Raw genomic sequence first — 16,285 nt, forward strand, 5'->3', positions numbered from 1 at the left:
ATACACACAGACATTCAGTGCCTGGCTTCTATTGATGCTCCGTAGAGAATAGTTGTGACTGTCATTTTATCTATCCCCCATGCACTCCCTGTTCCATTCTCAAATATGGTGGCTCCCCATCTCTTCCATTCTTGCAACCTTAATGTTCTTCGCTCATCCCATTCCACTGAAACATCAAGACTCAACAGCCAGGATTCCCAACATTTCACTCCTGTACCTCAGAATTTCTTGATTGATTCGCCTTTCCTCTAGTCTGAAATGAACTGTACTTGGTTCCATTATCTCTCATCTCCAAAACCTTGCTCTTCTCAGTGTTCTGCATTTTCACTCTCCTCAGTTTTCCTTCCCAGAATTCCGACGTACTGCCACCCTCCTCTCTCTTCCTCAGACAGAGTGGTTTCTGATGCCGCCCCTTTGGTCTGTGCTTTTGTATTTGTTACAGTTCAGCTGGCAGCAGGGACTGTTGTCATTGTGGGACTTTTAGTTCATGTCAAAGAAAGAAACAGATCTTGTGCTAAATGATGCACCTTAAGCACTGTGCAAGGTGTCCTCAGACCCTGCCCACCTGTGACTTTGAAGATGGGAACACTAAGTCACAGAGTCTCAGTCTGTATAATATTCACCTATTATAGAAATAATAATAGGTGAGTATTGGCTTTCTCACCTAGAAAGCCATTTATTTGTCTCCAGAATTGCTTTTTATATCTTTACCATTCAGTTTGGTGCCATATAAGTTCCACCTAATTTATTTATATTTCAAGTCACATTTAAGTAGTCCTTTTAGTTCTTATTAAGAAATGAAGTAAGACTTTAATGAAATTGACATGCAATTTCTCACTACCAGGGTGAAAACCATATTCACTTTTTAGGCCACACTTAGAAAGTATATTTCAAACAGGGATGGCTTGAAGTTTATTCTTATGGTAATAGCTTGTGAGGAGTAATAGATAAAAACTCTTTCTTTACCAAAGGAAAGGACTTGATCATGCAATGCTTTCCATATAAATTAATTCTGTAGGGTTGAGTTATGTGAAAAGTCAATTGAGAATGAATGAACAGTCTTAGTATGTATTGTTAGTTCTTTTTTCTTTTAATTTGGAAATTGAGACAACAGTCCAGGTTTCGGGATTTGCATTAGGGCCTAATAAAGCATTAATCCATAGGTCAAGAAGATAAAAATGCAGCTTTATTACAGTTCTAAGTTGTACCTTTTCCCCATTTTATTGTGCTGAAATAGAGGAGATACCCTGAATTAAAGTAATTATAGCTGTGAAAATCATTTTATTTAAAAGAAAAATTGTCAATATGAATACAAGTTGAATAAAATACTCAATAATTAAAGTACTTCTGGTGACCAATATGTTATTTTTTACTCTCACACTTCAAATCACTTGATAAGTGGATTTATAGCATTGTTTCAAAAAGGATGAGGTATTATCCCTTTGCTTCTATCACTGTAAAAAATAATCCGTATTGGGTATTTTAAACATTCGTTTTATTTAAAATACATACTGGAAATGATTTTTTAAAAAGGCAAAAGTATGTATCTGTTTTAAACTAGATACATATCAGTTTTTAATTCTTAATCCTTAATTCATAAATTGGCTTCATCATAATTTTGAACCCTATATTAAGGTACCTGTTAATATATGGACAAATATCTTTTCAGACTTTTTTTTTATCTTAGAAGATATGTTATTATCCATGCATCAGCCATTTGTATTTAGTCAGTTCAATAATGAAACATATTCCATCTTACTGCATCATTTTAATTTGTTGGTCTGCTTAAATTAACCTCAGAAGACATCTTCCTTTTGCAGCCTACTTGGAATAAACTTCCTATTGCAGATTAAAATTATGAGCATTGTAAAAGTATACACAGAGTCCTACAGTGCACTATTTCTTCTTGAAGGCAAGTGCTTGAAGTATCACTGTATTCGTTATTCTAATCATATTTATTCATTCACTCAAGGTATCTGTATCGAGTTCATGCTCTCTGTATGGCTGTATTCTAGGCACTAGAGATGCAGCTCAGTAAAAACCAAGAGACAGAAGTCTCTTCCCTTGTACAACTTAACAAGAGGTTTGTTACATTGGAGGAATCTGGATTAGCCCTCTAAAAACCACATGGCATGTACATTTGCAATAACTTGTCAGTTTCCTTTGAATTCCATTTCAGTGATTGCATGATGGTGGGTTTCTTCTGGTTTTTAAAGTTGCTGCCTTGTAAGAGTAACCAGGTTTTCTCCTTGGACAAATGTGTTGGTATCAAACTTAATGTGAACCTGCTGACTGAAGATCTTTTTTGGCCCTAATGTTTTAGGGTTCTCCCACCATGCCTTTCTAGAAGGGGATACGCAGCCCTAAGAGCGACTGATCAGCCAGTCCTTAGGGGAAAACATCCCGCTCGCTCAAGGTCGAGTGAGCACTCTAGTGTCAGAACACTGTGTTCTACCCACCACCTTGCCCCCGGAGGGTCGGCGCCACCTTCTCCACTTCTGACAAGGTCGCTATTCAGTGTCCAGCCCAGCATTCATGTTCTGCCTCCGGGTGTTGGTGTGGTGTTGTACTTTCCTGAGCACTTGATGCTTTCACTCATTATGACACCATAATTTTTAATCCTTTCTTTGTGGCACTTCAACCTCTCCCACATCCTCTATTACTTGCATCTATCTTCACTGTGCTGATAATAGTCTATAGTTCCTGCCAATTAGCTATCATTGAAAATTAAATTTGGCTGTTTTATGTCCTTCCATCTGTTTGTGGCATATTCATATATATCTATATCTATTTTAATGATGTAAAATTCTTTATGAGCAATTACCTGGAAAATTAAGTGTGTATTTGCTTTCAAAAGTATAAGAGAAATTTCTTTACAAAAATCTTTTGTATGTGTTCAGTTAAATATTAGTGTTTAAAAGTTTTTCAGTTTAAAAAAAATTGAATGCCAGCAGATGGAGGTCAGCTTACTCCTGTGCAGTAGTAATGTATCTGCACGCTTCTCAAATTTATATTTGTAGTTTTGATCCTTGCACCAGTATGTTTTATAGCCAAGGTTATTTTTTTAAGTATTGTCAATTTTTTCCTGTTTAAAAATAAACAACAAGTGAATGGTAACTTTTATAAAAGTCTACAGCTAGAAGTATTCCAATCACTTATAAATAATTCTAGATATAATAATTGACTTAATAGTAGCAATTTAGACAACAGCCTTTTTTCACTAATTTATCTACATTGTTAGGATTCAGAGGCTGTAAGTAGATATATTGGTTCAGCACTACCAAAAATGGATAACTTAATGGAAAGCCACAACTTCATAGTAAGTTAATTCAAAGAAGTGAGTCTCATTTTACTCAATTCAGGAATTTGTTATGCAGAACAATGTGTGACAGACATTACCCTGTCTCTTTTAGCCCCTTTTTAAAGTATTTCTTTTATACATATCATCAAAAGCATTTGGTTTTGTTTCCAAAGGCTGAGTTAGGAGGTTTATGTCTGTTTTAATAGTAACAGGAAGGGGGGAAAGGTATTTGTCAGGCCCTCTTGGAGTTTCACCATTTCATTCCCCCTTTGTTTTTTGCCCACAGAATGCACAGACAAGCAAGTCCAACCCATCCTCCTCCTGCAGACACACCCTTCAGCAATCGGAGGGGACGACAGCTCCCACAGGTGCCAGTGAGAAGCGGCAGTATAGAACAAGGTATCCAATAAAGAGAGATCATTGTCCAAAAACCTTGGATTTGAGAATCACCTCTTTTTATACACCTTTTATTAAATGAATACTACTTTAATTTATGTAGTTTACTGAATCCTAGTACTTTGTGTCTTAGAATTCTATTCCCAGAACCAAGTTTCAGTGGTTCATGGCATATACTCTGTTTTTTGCTGAGTGAGTGAATGAATGAATTTTAGATGGTCGACTGGGAGAATGAATTGAGCCCTAGAAACACCTTTTTTCAAAGGGACAAAAAAAAGAAAAGTACAGTTTTTAACATCTCAGTAAAATATGGCATTTTATGTGTTAGAAGAAGGTTTATTTAAGCTTGTTTTTAAAATGTTTTTAAACAAGCATTTGATCATATTGAAGTCTTTACCGGTATTTTTTTTTATTTTAACTTACTTGCAATATCCTGGTTTTTTATAAAAGTTTTATGAAGAAAGAATAACTTAGAGGACACATTTTAGAAATTTGGGTTTTTTTTCTTTTTAACAGTTCATCATTACTTACAGGTTCTCTTATTTAAGCACATACATGTTGTGTTTATTTTCCTAGAAAGAGAGAGAATGAAAGAGAAAAAGAGAGTGTGAGAGAGACAGAGACAGAAAGAGGAGAGTTTTGATAATGGAAATTAGGTTCCCTAAACTATCTGGGCCAGATTATTTCAATACTGGGTTAAAATAGTTACTGTTTTTTTTTTTTTTTTTCCTCGTGTGACCCAAGGTCTATCCCATTTCTTAGTAGGTGAAAAGATTTATCAGTATTTGTTATCACACAAGTATTATCAGGGATCCATTAAGTAATGTACTGAAATAATTTTTAATTTGGGATTATAAATACAGCAGACTTCTATTTAAAACATGTGTTCAAAATCTTCATCCCCATAAAACAACTAAAAGGTTAACATTTTGAATATTTTTTTCAGCAGTGTTGGTTGTTGCTGATGTGACACTTCTATTTCATTCTATATTAAGGGAGCTGCGTACGTGTTTTACTTACTTAATTGAAGTAACTTACCGAGTGTATCACAGAAATGTATCACAAGAAATGATCTAAGATAAATACATTATTTCAAAGACTGATATGACAGGGGATATAAACAGAATACTTGATTTTAGAAAAACTAGTGTAGACTTTAAGAAATACCAACTTACTAATAGAGGAACGCCGTTATGGTAAACTCTGGATGTGTATTATTTTTAAAAATTATACGTCTCATTGATATGTCATGCTTCAATATTCAGGGTTGTTATAAGAGTATTCATTTAATTAATAAGGAATCTATGATGCCATGTGAAACTCTGACTTTCTTTTCTAAGGTAGCAATTAATTCATTGGAATTCTCAATTCACGTGTTTCACAAACTTTCTTTTCTCTTCTGGGAACATTTTGAGAAGATAACTCATAATTAACGTTTTTAAGACTCTAATTAACAATAGCCCAGATGAAACTGCTTTAAATAAAATTTGGTGTTTATTTAAATTATCCATTTATGAACTCCTGTTGCACAACTAAATGAACCATAAATTCTGGAATTTTGCTTCAGATTCAGTGGCCATATTTTGCTAAAGATCAATATCCAAAAAGTCACGGGTTCCTAAAATTCTTTGCATTTCCTCCAATTGTTAAAACACTCTATAGGTTCAAAAGCATGTAAGGGTACTCCATATAACTCTTATATAGTGAGATTGTAGTTATGTTATTTCTATAGAAATAAGAATTGCTTCTATGAAATCAGTTGGATTGTATGCTGGATTTGGGTTTTTTTAAAAAGCTATGTTCTATTGTTAATATCAACATTACTGTTTATGATATTCCTATTCACAGTTGTCTTTCAGAGAAATCATCAATTTGTAAGGATTGAATTGAGGTGGGAAGAAAGGAATGACTGAACATGAAATTGATGGAGTTATTTTGAAATTTAATATAAATACACTAGTCAACACTTTTTGTTACTTGAGTTTCCTGAAACTTATGGTCTCAAGGGTCATGTACATAAAAGCTTTTTTAAAAATGAGAACAAACATGTGTTACTATTTCTAAGTGTTCTTCCATAATTAAAACAGATCTGGTTTACTTTTGATTTTATTATGTGCTCTGGGACTTTGGGAAAATGTAATAGCGTCTGCTGTCATCATATCATGGATCTGTTTCAAACTGAACAGACATGACATCTTTATGTATCCTAAAATATGTTTTTAAAAGTAAACTTTTGATTTAATTAATAAATTAGCCAGAATTTAGCACATTAAATTTATGAACGATTTCATTGTTATTCGTAGGGCTATAAAATTATGTTTTTTTTCTTTTGATAGTATTTTTTAAACAGTTCAATCTTCTATGAAGTTAATGCTGAATACAGTTCATTTGCAATTAAGCCTCTACTTCCTTCTTTCCAGTCGTCTTTTTTGTTGCTATTTTTTTAAATTGTTAACAAAAGTTAGTTTTATTTACTTATTTTTTTATTTTTGAAAAAAAGAACTGAGTTGATGATAAGTAGTTGTTGGTAAGAGCAAATATTTCAAATGGTTTAGATTCCTGGATCATGATGCAACTTCGTGATGTACTTGTAAAATAATATTATTCATACGGTTTCTGGATACAGTTACCTACTTGATTGTTTTTAGGATTTGTGCCAAGATGATTAGATTATTTGACTGGGTATATGTTTTGTTTTGTTTTGTTTTCTGTAATTCAGTTTTACTACTCTGTCTTTGTACCATAGAAGAGATATGTGCTCTTTTAAAGGCAAACACATCCTTTGAAAAGACATTTTTACTTAATTTTTGAAAAAGTTGTTTAAAGTTTCTTTTAAAAATTAGGAATCCTAGCCTGTTTGCTGCATGGAATCTGATTACATTCAAGTATACTTAGAAGAAAAGAAGAGGAGTGATTACAACACAGATTTTGAGATAAAGTAGCCAAAAAAGTAGCCTTACAATTTAGGTAACTAACGGTTTGTGACAATTGAGCAAAGACTTCTAAGAAATTTTTCTGATTATATTCCAAAGTTGTATTCCAACATAGCCCTTATGGAGAGTGAAGCTGAAAAGAACATAACTGTTTGCATAAATATGTCATATGGTTTTCTGAAACAAACAAGTGATTTTTTTGTGCTCAACTGGATATCTTTTAAAGAAGTATTTAGAAATTATTTGTAAACTAACACTTGGTGTGCCAGCTATATTTTATGTGTTCTGTCATTTTATCTGCGACAAAACTGTGATGATACTCCCCTTTAGAAATATCTAGGTAGGCCATTATTTTTCAATAAATAGTATACAAATAAGGAGGTAGATATAAAACTTTATGAAATTTCTAAGAATTACAGTCTCTAAAGAACAATTTCATTTTGAGATATTTTAATATAATTAATTAGAGAAAGAAGAAAGGATTACTTAAATTAGGGTAATCTTTTTCCTTGTGGAAAATGTTACTGAATATTTTCACAATGAAAAGAAAATGCCTACTACCTGGAATTCCGGTTTTCATGAATTATGTGAAATTTCAAATTACCTGAAATGCTATCATTTTTGAAACGATAAAAATGTTTGTTATGAGTATTAAGGGTGCTTTTTAATATACTAGCAATAAAAAGTCATAATGGATTAAAATCAGAATGTTTTAGGAAAAACCGGTGCTGAAATATTTTGCAGTTCTTAAAAGGCAAGAAAAAATGCCACATAATGTATTTTTCAATGCCAAACATTAATTTCTCAGTGTTTCTGTTTTTATTTTAAATCTTTAAATTGTTGTATTCATTCTTTGATTACTTTTAGTATCATATTTGAGACTTCCTTATGGTTTGTCATTGCAATTTATCATGTCACATTACATGTTGTATATTTTTATTATTCATGCCATTGTGCTTATTCACATTTCCGTGTCTAACTATAAATTTGCTGATTTCTTTCTTTTGTTTCCATCATTATGTGCATTTAATTCATTGAAGAACAAGAAAAATATAACTCTTCCACAAAAGGTAAATATTAATGTAACTTTTTAACCATTTAATATTATTCCTTTTCTTTTATAATATGTGAATTATATAACTGCATTTATTAAATAATGAGCAAAATTATTCGCTATAAAGGTAATTTTCTCCCTGCAATGATTTTGTAGGGCATTTGGTGTTAAGCATTTTGTATTATTCACATCGAAGAGGAAAATATTAAAATTAAGAGTGCTTTTGTCTCAAAATTAATCTACAATGACAATTCCTTTTGAAAAATAACATATTTCTTGTATGTTTTTGTTTGTTTGTTTACATTCCTCCTCGATTCTGACTTTCTATTCAGGGTAGTATCTGCTGCAAAGGTAGAGAAAATCTCTGGATTTTCCCTTTTGATAGCAGCAACATTACAGAATGTTTGGCCCCCCACTGCAGTCATGCATCTGGAAAGCAGCAGCCTAAATGTCACTTCTTTTGGCCTCAGTATCATTATAACAACCACCAATTCTGTCTTCCTGAGAGACAGAGGAGGAAAACCACTCAGCCTGCTATTCTGGGAATGGTGGTGACCTCCGGCCTTATTATCTTTTGGATCACAGTTGATTTTTGGTCTTTGGACTTGTGTTTCAGGTAGACGCATGTCTTGTCCTGCTCTCAAGTGCTGCCTGTTATCATTTTCTATTCAGTATTATTGTTAGCCTGATAACTAAATATTTGAACATGAGTTTTTAGCTTAATGAAATAATATTATTAAAATAATTAAAAATTAAATAATGCTGTATAGCGTAATAAATGTACATTTACTCAGTATTTGTGGACTAATGATTGAATTAATTTGTTGGATATAGTAATCCTAAAAATTAGTCCTGAGAGTAGCATCATCCCTTTTTTATGAATGATAAAACTCAGATTCAGAGAGATTAAGAGACATACTCATATACACTGCTGATGAATGGTAGACTAAGCCCAGGTATCTCACTTTTTTACCTCTTTCCACTATACTTTAGTATATCCTATTTTAATAGGCATAAATCCCAAATATATTATCCCTAACTTCTAGTGTATTGAGGTATATTTTATATATCTCAGTATTACAGAATGAAAATGGGAGGTAATATTCAATTATTTATTTAATTTGAATTTATAAAAATAAATTTATATTCTGGTAAATGCATATTCTGGCAAAGTGTCTGATGTCCTAACCCATAAGTAGATATTAATAAAAAATAAAATGCTATTCAGTAAGATCAAGATGTCTTGGTCCCTTAGATTTTGCATTGATTGCTGGCCATCCTGCATTTTTAATTCAGGTATCAGAAACACAACTTTAGATCCAGTGGTTCAAATACGGCCGATGCATTTGTGCTTAGATTCAGAAGCATTTAGTTGGATTTGCATGATAAATTTTAGTGTGATAAAAACATTAAAATGTTATATTAGAAACAGGTCATGACCTAATTAATTTAGCCAAAAGAAAGAAAAATGTAATAATTCCTCATGTAGAGAGATCTCCCGTATATTTTATTACTAGCCAAAAGCTATAATTAGCTAATCAAAACAAAACAAATTTCGTAAGTTGTCCAACCTAAAGTCTCTATGAAGAATACACATTTACAGCCTCACTGCAGAGCATGACCGATTATTACATTTCTGCAAGGTCATTGTGTTCTGGCTAAGATGTGTCATCACTCTGCCAAGTCTTCTTTGTGCATAGGACACAGATATGCTTCACAGAATGGACCATGGGACTGAAAACAGCCAAAGAGGCACATCCCAGAAATGCATGCAAGCCAGGCAGAGGGCAGCGGAGGATGCTGCAGCTCTCCTGGAATTGAAGACACCATTGCTCAGTCACAAAATTTTGAGAAGCCCAGAAAGGATAGAAGCAACTTCAAGAAATTTATTTTAAAGTCAAAGTCTATGTTCACATACCCCATAAGAAAGAAAGAGTTTCATTTTGCATAGAAACCCTGCTGCTATGAGCTGATCTTTTCTGGGATGGATTGTACTGGAGAATTAAGTCCTTTTGAGTCCTCCCTGGTAGAGGAAGACTGGGACAAGCTATGCCCAGCCAACAGTATAAGCTAAAGGGCTCCTTGTGAGAGCTTGTTTTTAATGGATTGTCAACAAACTTGTAGGACGACTAGTGGTCCTGGTTTGTGGAGGACCGAGAGGTTTGCATCAGGTTCAGATGCAGATTTTCAGTGCTAGAACTTGGACAGTTCCAGGCAAAGTGGGATGGTTGGTCACCCTAACTTTAGGGGACCAGTATATAATTTTCCAGCATACGATATTCGTAAAGCACATGAACAGATATTAAATACTACTAACATTTGTATGTTAGATAGAATTTATTGAGCACTTACTCTATGTCACACTTGACTAAGAGAGCTATATATTTATATCACATTCTTACAACAACCTGAGAGGTAACTACTAATATCGTAAATTTTCAATTGAGAAAGATAAGGCTTTGAGAAGATTAAAAACTTGACCCTTCATCAGTCATCTATCTGGTAAGTGGTAGAACAAGGAATTAGACTTGAGCCTCACTCCAGAACTTGTTCTTAACCACTCTGCTCTACGTTCAGACAGCACTTACCGAGCACCTGCTGTGCATTCAGTACCACCTGATTACAGTAACCACACATGTGCAGCTGTAAGGAAGGGATTATTACCTGTTTCCTAGAGAGGCAGGGGCTTGAGCGGGCTGCCTACGGTCACAGAGCTGCCTCCACAGCAGAATCAGATTTTGAGTCCGCAGCCCATGTTCTGTCCAGGCCTGCAGGTTGCTCTGCCTTATCTCCCTTACAGCACCTCGGAGGGGCTCACTGATGGGTCCCACCTCCCCCCATTGACCTGGTTTTTTACCACTCAGCTAATTTTTCTAATACTTTTAATACCTGGCTTGTCCCTCAAATTACCATGTAACTTGAGAAAATAAAAGCAGTGTATGAATAAAGATTAACACATTCTTGGGGTTGAAAAGTTAACTGAGGAACTATAAATGTTCATACTGCGTTATTTATCTTTTCCCTCTTTTATGTTGAAAGCTGAGAGACCATAACATTTTAGACTTCAAAAATTGCTTTATAGGCATATTTTAAATTATTCATTCTAAAAGTAAGCCAATCTTTCCCTCTCTGCTACATTTCTTGGACAGTTTTAAAGAGCCCATGAATGTAGTTTGGGGGCATCGCAATAATGATATAAGAAGATCAAAACAGAACAGGAATTAAATGAATTCAAGGTGAGAAAAAAATGTTACTATCATAATAAATTTCTAATTTATATGCCTTTGGATACTATTTCTTAAGTGCATTGAATTTTTGGGTTTTGGAAGCAATTTTGAATCCTAGCAAAATACATCACATTCTCTTTTATACAAATATGAATTGTCTTTATTATAAAAAATGTGTAACTTGCACACATGGAGAATGAAAAACAATTAGAGTTCAAGTTATCGAATGATTTAAACAGGAACAAAGAGTAAGTGGCATTTGTTGCTCTTTTGTTTTCCTGTTTCACAATAAAATCTATAATAATGATTGCAACCAGATGATAGGAGCTATGTAAGAATTGTATCTAGATGAGTGTATTTTAAAGTATAAGGTTTCTATAAAAAATGTTTGTCAATTACTTATACTTTCCTTAAATGTTGACAAAAACAGTTGGAATACTGTTTTGCAAAATACCATTTTTTATAGAACTGTTAAGCGTTAACCTTAATTAGGCGCAATTCATATAAAAAGTGAAAAACATGATTTTAATAATTTCCTGTTACCTAAATTATTATATAGACGATACTTATACATTTACTTTAACAGTATACTGTGGTTGTGAAACATATTATAGAAAGAAATCATGTAACTTAAATCTTTGCTAAAGCAAGTAAGCTAATTTGTCTATTCTTCAGAAGCAGCATTATTTTAACTATCACTAAGTAGGAAAGGATTTCAGTTTTATTTAATATCTTTTTATTAGATTCATATTTAGTACGTGCATATTAGGCCAGGTGATTAATTTCCTGTTATTACACCATGTTGTGATTTCGAAGGTTTAAGCTTCTTTGTCTTCCAGGACTTTGCTTTTCTTGAACACTTATGAATATTTATGAATAACTGTTCATAAATATTTAGAGCTCCATCAGTAAAAGTGTCTAATTTATCCATTTCTTTTTTTTTTTTTTTTGGCCACAAATCCATAAATATAGTTGTCTTCCTAGCTTTCTCTTTAAACTTTAGAGACATAGCGAGTGAAGCAGCTCATATAAAACAGTTCAGAACTCGTGGTTTTAACCCTGTTTTCCCATTCTGCTGATTCATATGTGGTTATTTATAAAAGTATATAGACTTTAAAAACTTTAAAGTATTTAACACTTATATCATCCAAGGCTCAACTTGCAAGATATGCCTGGTTGAGGGAGAACATCCTTTCTTCCTGGGATTTGTGGAGAAAGTGTAGAGGAAAGAATAAAAGTCAGACTGATGTCTAGCCATGCATAAGCTCTTTGACTTTTTTTCCTTTAGTAGCATATAGTTCCCTTAAGTATTGTATTTTTGAACAAATTTTAAAATTGGTAAACACTTTTTACAGGAAAAAGGAAAGAGACGGCCAAAAAATTGATATTGAATTTAGCAGTTATGCTACATCAAACCTTTCAAGATAGATACTGTTGCCATCAGTGTAATTGGAATGAGGATGGATAAACATATCGGAGATCACTTGGAATAAACAACATGACCCCTCAAGGAACGATTTTATTATTCCCCCAGAGAAGTCTTACTTACATGGGATGCTCTTCAAAATGACTGTATTCTCAGAAGCGTCTCATAAGGAAAACAGTGCTCCCTCTCAGAATAGAAATACATTTTAAAAGCTACCCCTGTGAAACACAACAGGGCAAGGTAAAATGACAGATGCTTTCATCGAGAGCCTAACGTTCTTATCTGTCAAGTATCTGACTAGTATTTTCAGTGTTACTCTGGCACTTGGCAGTTTTGACACTGAAAGTGATGTCTGGGGTTGGTAATCCTGAGCTTTGTTTTTGACAGTTCAGTGAAAATCAGCATGCTAAAACAAGAGATGACCTTGTGGCTTTGGCTGCAGTGAGATTTGAGTGATTGTATGTACAAATTACCTATCCCGCCTGTGTTGATATTTCATTTCAATAATCTGTACAAAAACACAAGTTATTTTCTTTAAAACTTTATAAAGGAAATGTGGTGTTTTCATTTAATTTGTTATTTACTTGTGTTTACTGCTTCTCATGCTGGATAGATGTTATCTGTTATTTGTATTGTTTATACTATGATAGCACAATCCTTAATGTCTAAGAGAATCATACAAGAGCAAAAGGAAAACAACTTGACACATTTCTGCCCTTGCAAATTGAAATGCATTTTATTCCGGGAAAATGACCCAGAATTTGGGCATTTCTGTGTAGTCAAAAATACTGTAAACATTTATCTTCGTGTAGATACACTGTATATGTGTGTGGAAGGAAGAGAGCATGTAAGTATTACATCAGAGTTGCTTACTACACTTGCATGCCTCCAAAAATAGGATGAATATGCAAGGAATACATTTTTTAATTGGAAAAAAACACAATAATAAATAATAGCATAAAATGCACTGGTGATATTTTCCCCCTTAACATCTAAGTTTTAGCAAGTTGACAAATTTTAAAATGCTGGAAATTAGGTAATAGAGCAAAAGAGAAAGATATCATAGTTTTCTGTTTTTTGAAAATGTGGGGAAAGTATTAATACCCTATTGAAATAATACAAAATCATGAACTACAACAGCTGGAAGTTACACTGAGCCATCTTATCACTTTACAAGTAAAAACTCCCTGTTGAAGAGATGTGTCAGGAATTGATCAAGGCTACACTGATGAACTGGTGAATGGTAATCAGTCCAAGATTATAATCCACTTCTAGTCATTACCCTTCCTGGAGTCTTTCCATTTTGCCACATTGCTTTAGATGTATGGAGAATGTTTATACATTTTAACAGTTTGTTTTGCTCTAAAGCCTAAAACACTGTTAGTAAAAACTAGTATTTCATCTTTGAATTTTTAGATAACAACCCATCTTTCTATTCACACTGTGTATAGTTTATAATGGTTACAAATTCAGTAAGCTAAATTTTTTCATTTTTTACTACTTTATATAAAGTGTCCATGTTTCATATGATATTGGTTCTTATGTTTGAGTTCCCACTATCAGTGATTTTTTAAGTGCTTCAGAGATTTTTTTAAATATTATTGATAACTGAGGCATCATAGGTCTTTCATTTATATATTTCATTCTACCTGACGAATTCCAAATATGTGCCCATTTATCATTGCTCTTCTGAAACATACATTGGAGCAAAGGTGGGACTCCATTATTACTGAGCTCTCATTGTGCTACTAAGCAGCAAGGAAACAGAGGCATTAGTCTCTCTATTCATGAAGACTTTGTAAGTTAACTAATTAATTAATTAACAATTAATTAATTATATCACCTGCAAAGAGAATGTAATTTTTTCTGGGAAATTACTTTGACTTACAGTCATTTGTGATTTGCTTAAAAATATTTTAGATATTATAGTTACATATAGTTAAAGATAATTATAATTTAAGCAATAGACATTCTTAAATGTTTAAATTATTCATGAATTTACAATTATCTAAAGATACATTTGGTCTGATCCTCAAATCCTTAAATCTTCATTCCTTTACACTCACGTTTTACCTAGAATACTTGAAAGTATTGGAAGATTGAACAATACATTGTATGGATTTTCTTTTTTGCCTATAAACACAAACATTTGAAATTCCAAATTCATGTTAATCTGTAATTTAATTAATTAATTAATTAAAGTGTTAATTTGTAATTTAGTAAGACTCTGTAGTTGACTTGACAAGTTTAATTATCTTGGCCAGACATTGTCCTCTGTCACTATTGACAGATGTACTAGCTAACCTTGTTACAAAGTAAAATACTCAATGATTTTACTTTAATATATTTAGTAATATAGAAATTTTTATTATTCCTGTTCTCCTTTACACTCATGTTTTACCTAGAATACTTGAAAATATTGGAAGGTGTAACAATACATTGTATGGATTTTCTTTTTTGCCTATAAACACAAACATTTGAAATTCCAAATTCATGTTAATCTGTAGATGCATAGGAAGAAATGAAGATTTAAGGATTTGAGGATCAGAGCAAATTATCTTTAGGTAATTGTAAATTCATGAATAATATTTTAAACATTTAAGAATTTGTAATGCTTAAATTATAATTATCTTTAACTATATGTAACTATAATATCTAAAATATTTTTAAGCAAATCACAAATGACTGTAAGTCAAAATAATTTCCCAGAAAAAATTACATTCTCTTTGCAGAAGGTGATACTGTGGAAATTTTTCAGTGAGGGTTAGGGAAGAAGATTTTTTTAAAGATTCCTAAGGTTTTTATTTTTTTTATTTTTTAATTCAAGGCTTCTTTAATAATCTTAGGAAAGGGATAGAGCTAAAAGAAATGCATGTAGGCACAAACACAATATTTGCAAATGATTTCAGCTTCTTTGTAGTTTCATCAAAGATCATCCATACTGTTAGAGTAAGAATTCATAGCAAATATTGGGGCATGAGAAGAGAAGCAATTATTTTAGTCATTTTAATAATATCTAATACTTTCCATTAGAAAATTATAATATAGACTTCTGAAATTGTATTTACTTTTCTCACCTCTTCATGCTCCAGAATCCTTGTTGAGTTTCGAAGAAAAGATTTCCTAAGTACGGTTTTAAATTAACCCATAAAATTCTAGTTTTATTCTTTCTTAATTATAATATTAAGTTGAAATTTCACATATGTACAAAAATGTCAGAGTTTAAAAATAATAGTGTAAATGAAGTGAATCTAAAGAAAATAGGTAAAATTCAATTAAAGTTTTTGTTTGTTTGTTTTTGTTTTTGCTTTTATTTATTTGACAGACAGAGATCACAAGTAGGCAGAGAGGCAGGCAGAGAGAAAGGAGGAAGCAGGCGCTCTGCTGAGCAAAGAGCCCGATGGAGGGCTCAATCCCAGGACCCTGAGATCATGACCTGAGCTGAAGGCAAAGGCTTTAACCCACTGAGCCACCCAGGTGCCCCTCAATAAAAGTTTTTTAGCTAAGTTAATACCTGCTTTTTAGAAAAGTTTATTCAATGTCAGACACAGCATTCAGCTTGTAGAAAGACAGTGAAAAATTCCAACATAAAGAATTTTTGTATAAAATTAGTGTTAATTGCACCTTAGAGGGAGAGAATTGTTTCCTTGTATCACTATCTGCAATTATAGCTAAAGCTCAGTCTTAGCAAGCATCCTTCTCTTTTGACTATGTTGTATCTAAGCTATATGTCCATTAAAAGACTAAATGCAATTACATGATAATTAAATTTGTTGTAGAAAATGGGGGGTTTTTTTTTAACTCTCTAGTATGTGGCAGTTTTGAAATAAAAAAAAAATAAGACCCAGAAGTCCCCCAATTTTTAAATTCTTTTTATAGCAGAATAGCAATTGGCATATTAATGATTTTGCTAGTTTACAATGCTACCAACATTCAGGATGCTCCTAA

The 16,285-nt window shown here is 32.7% G+C and overlaps 1 protein-coding gene across 50 annotated transcripts in view; it reads left to right on the top strand.

The window, feature by feature from the left end:
• The window catches only part of RIMS1 (regulating synaptic membrane exocytosis 1), a gene marked incomplete at both ends in the record, with an annotated part of 221,064 nt that overhangs the window by 101,284 nt on the left and 103,495 nt on the right, over positions 1 to 16,285 (top strand). For 38 of the 50 annotated variants that reach the window (XM_080806177.1, XM_080806223.1, XM_080806179.1 and 35 more), the window contains one exon: positions 3,588 to 3,700. In XM_080806177.1, coding sequence (XP_080662303.1) covers positions 3,588 to 3,700 — 113 coding nt within the window. Of the gene's footprint in view, positions 1 to 2,323; positions 2,507 to 3,587; positions 3,701 to 7,670; positions 7,701 to 16,285 lie in introns of all 50 variants that reach the window. The other 12 variants (XM_080806198.1, XM_080806203.1, XM_080806220.1 and 9 more) reach the window with 3 other exon arrangements.

The sequence above is a fragment of the Martes martes genome, assembly GCF_963455335.1.
Source record: "Martes martes genome assembly, chromosome: 6".
Taxonomy (NCBI): Eukaryota; Metazoa; Chordata; class Mammalia; order Carnivora; family Mustelidae; genus Martes; species Martes martes.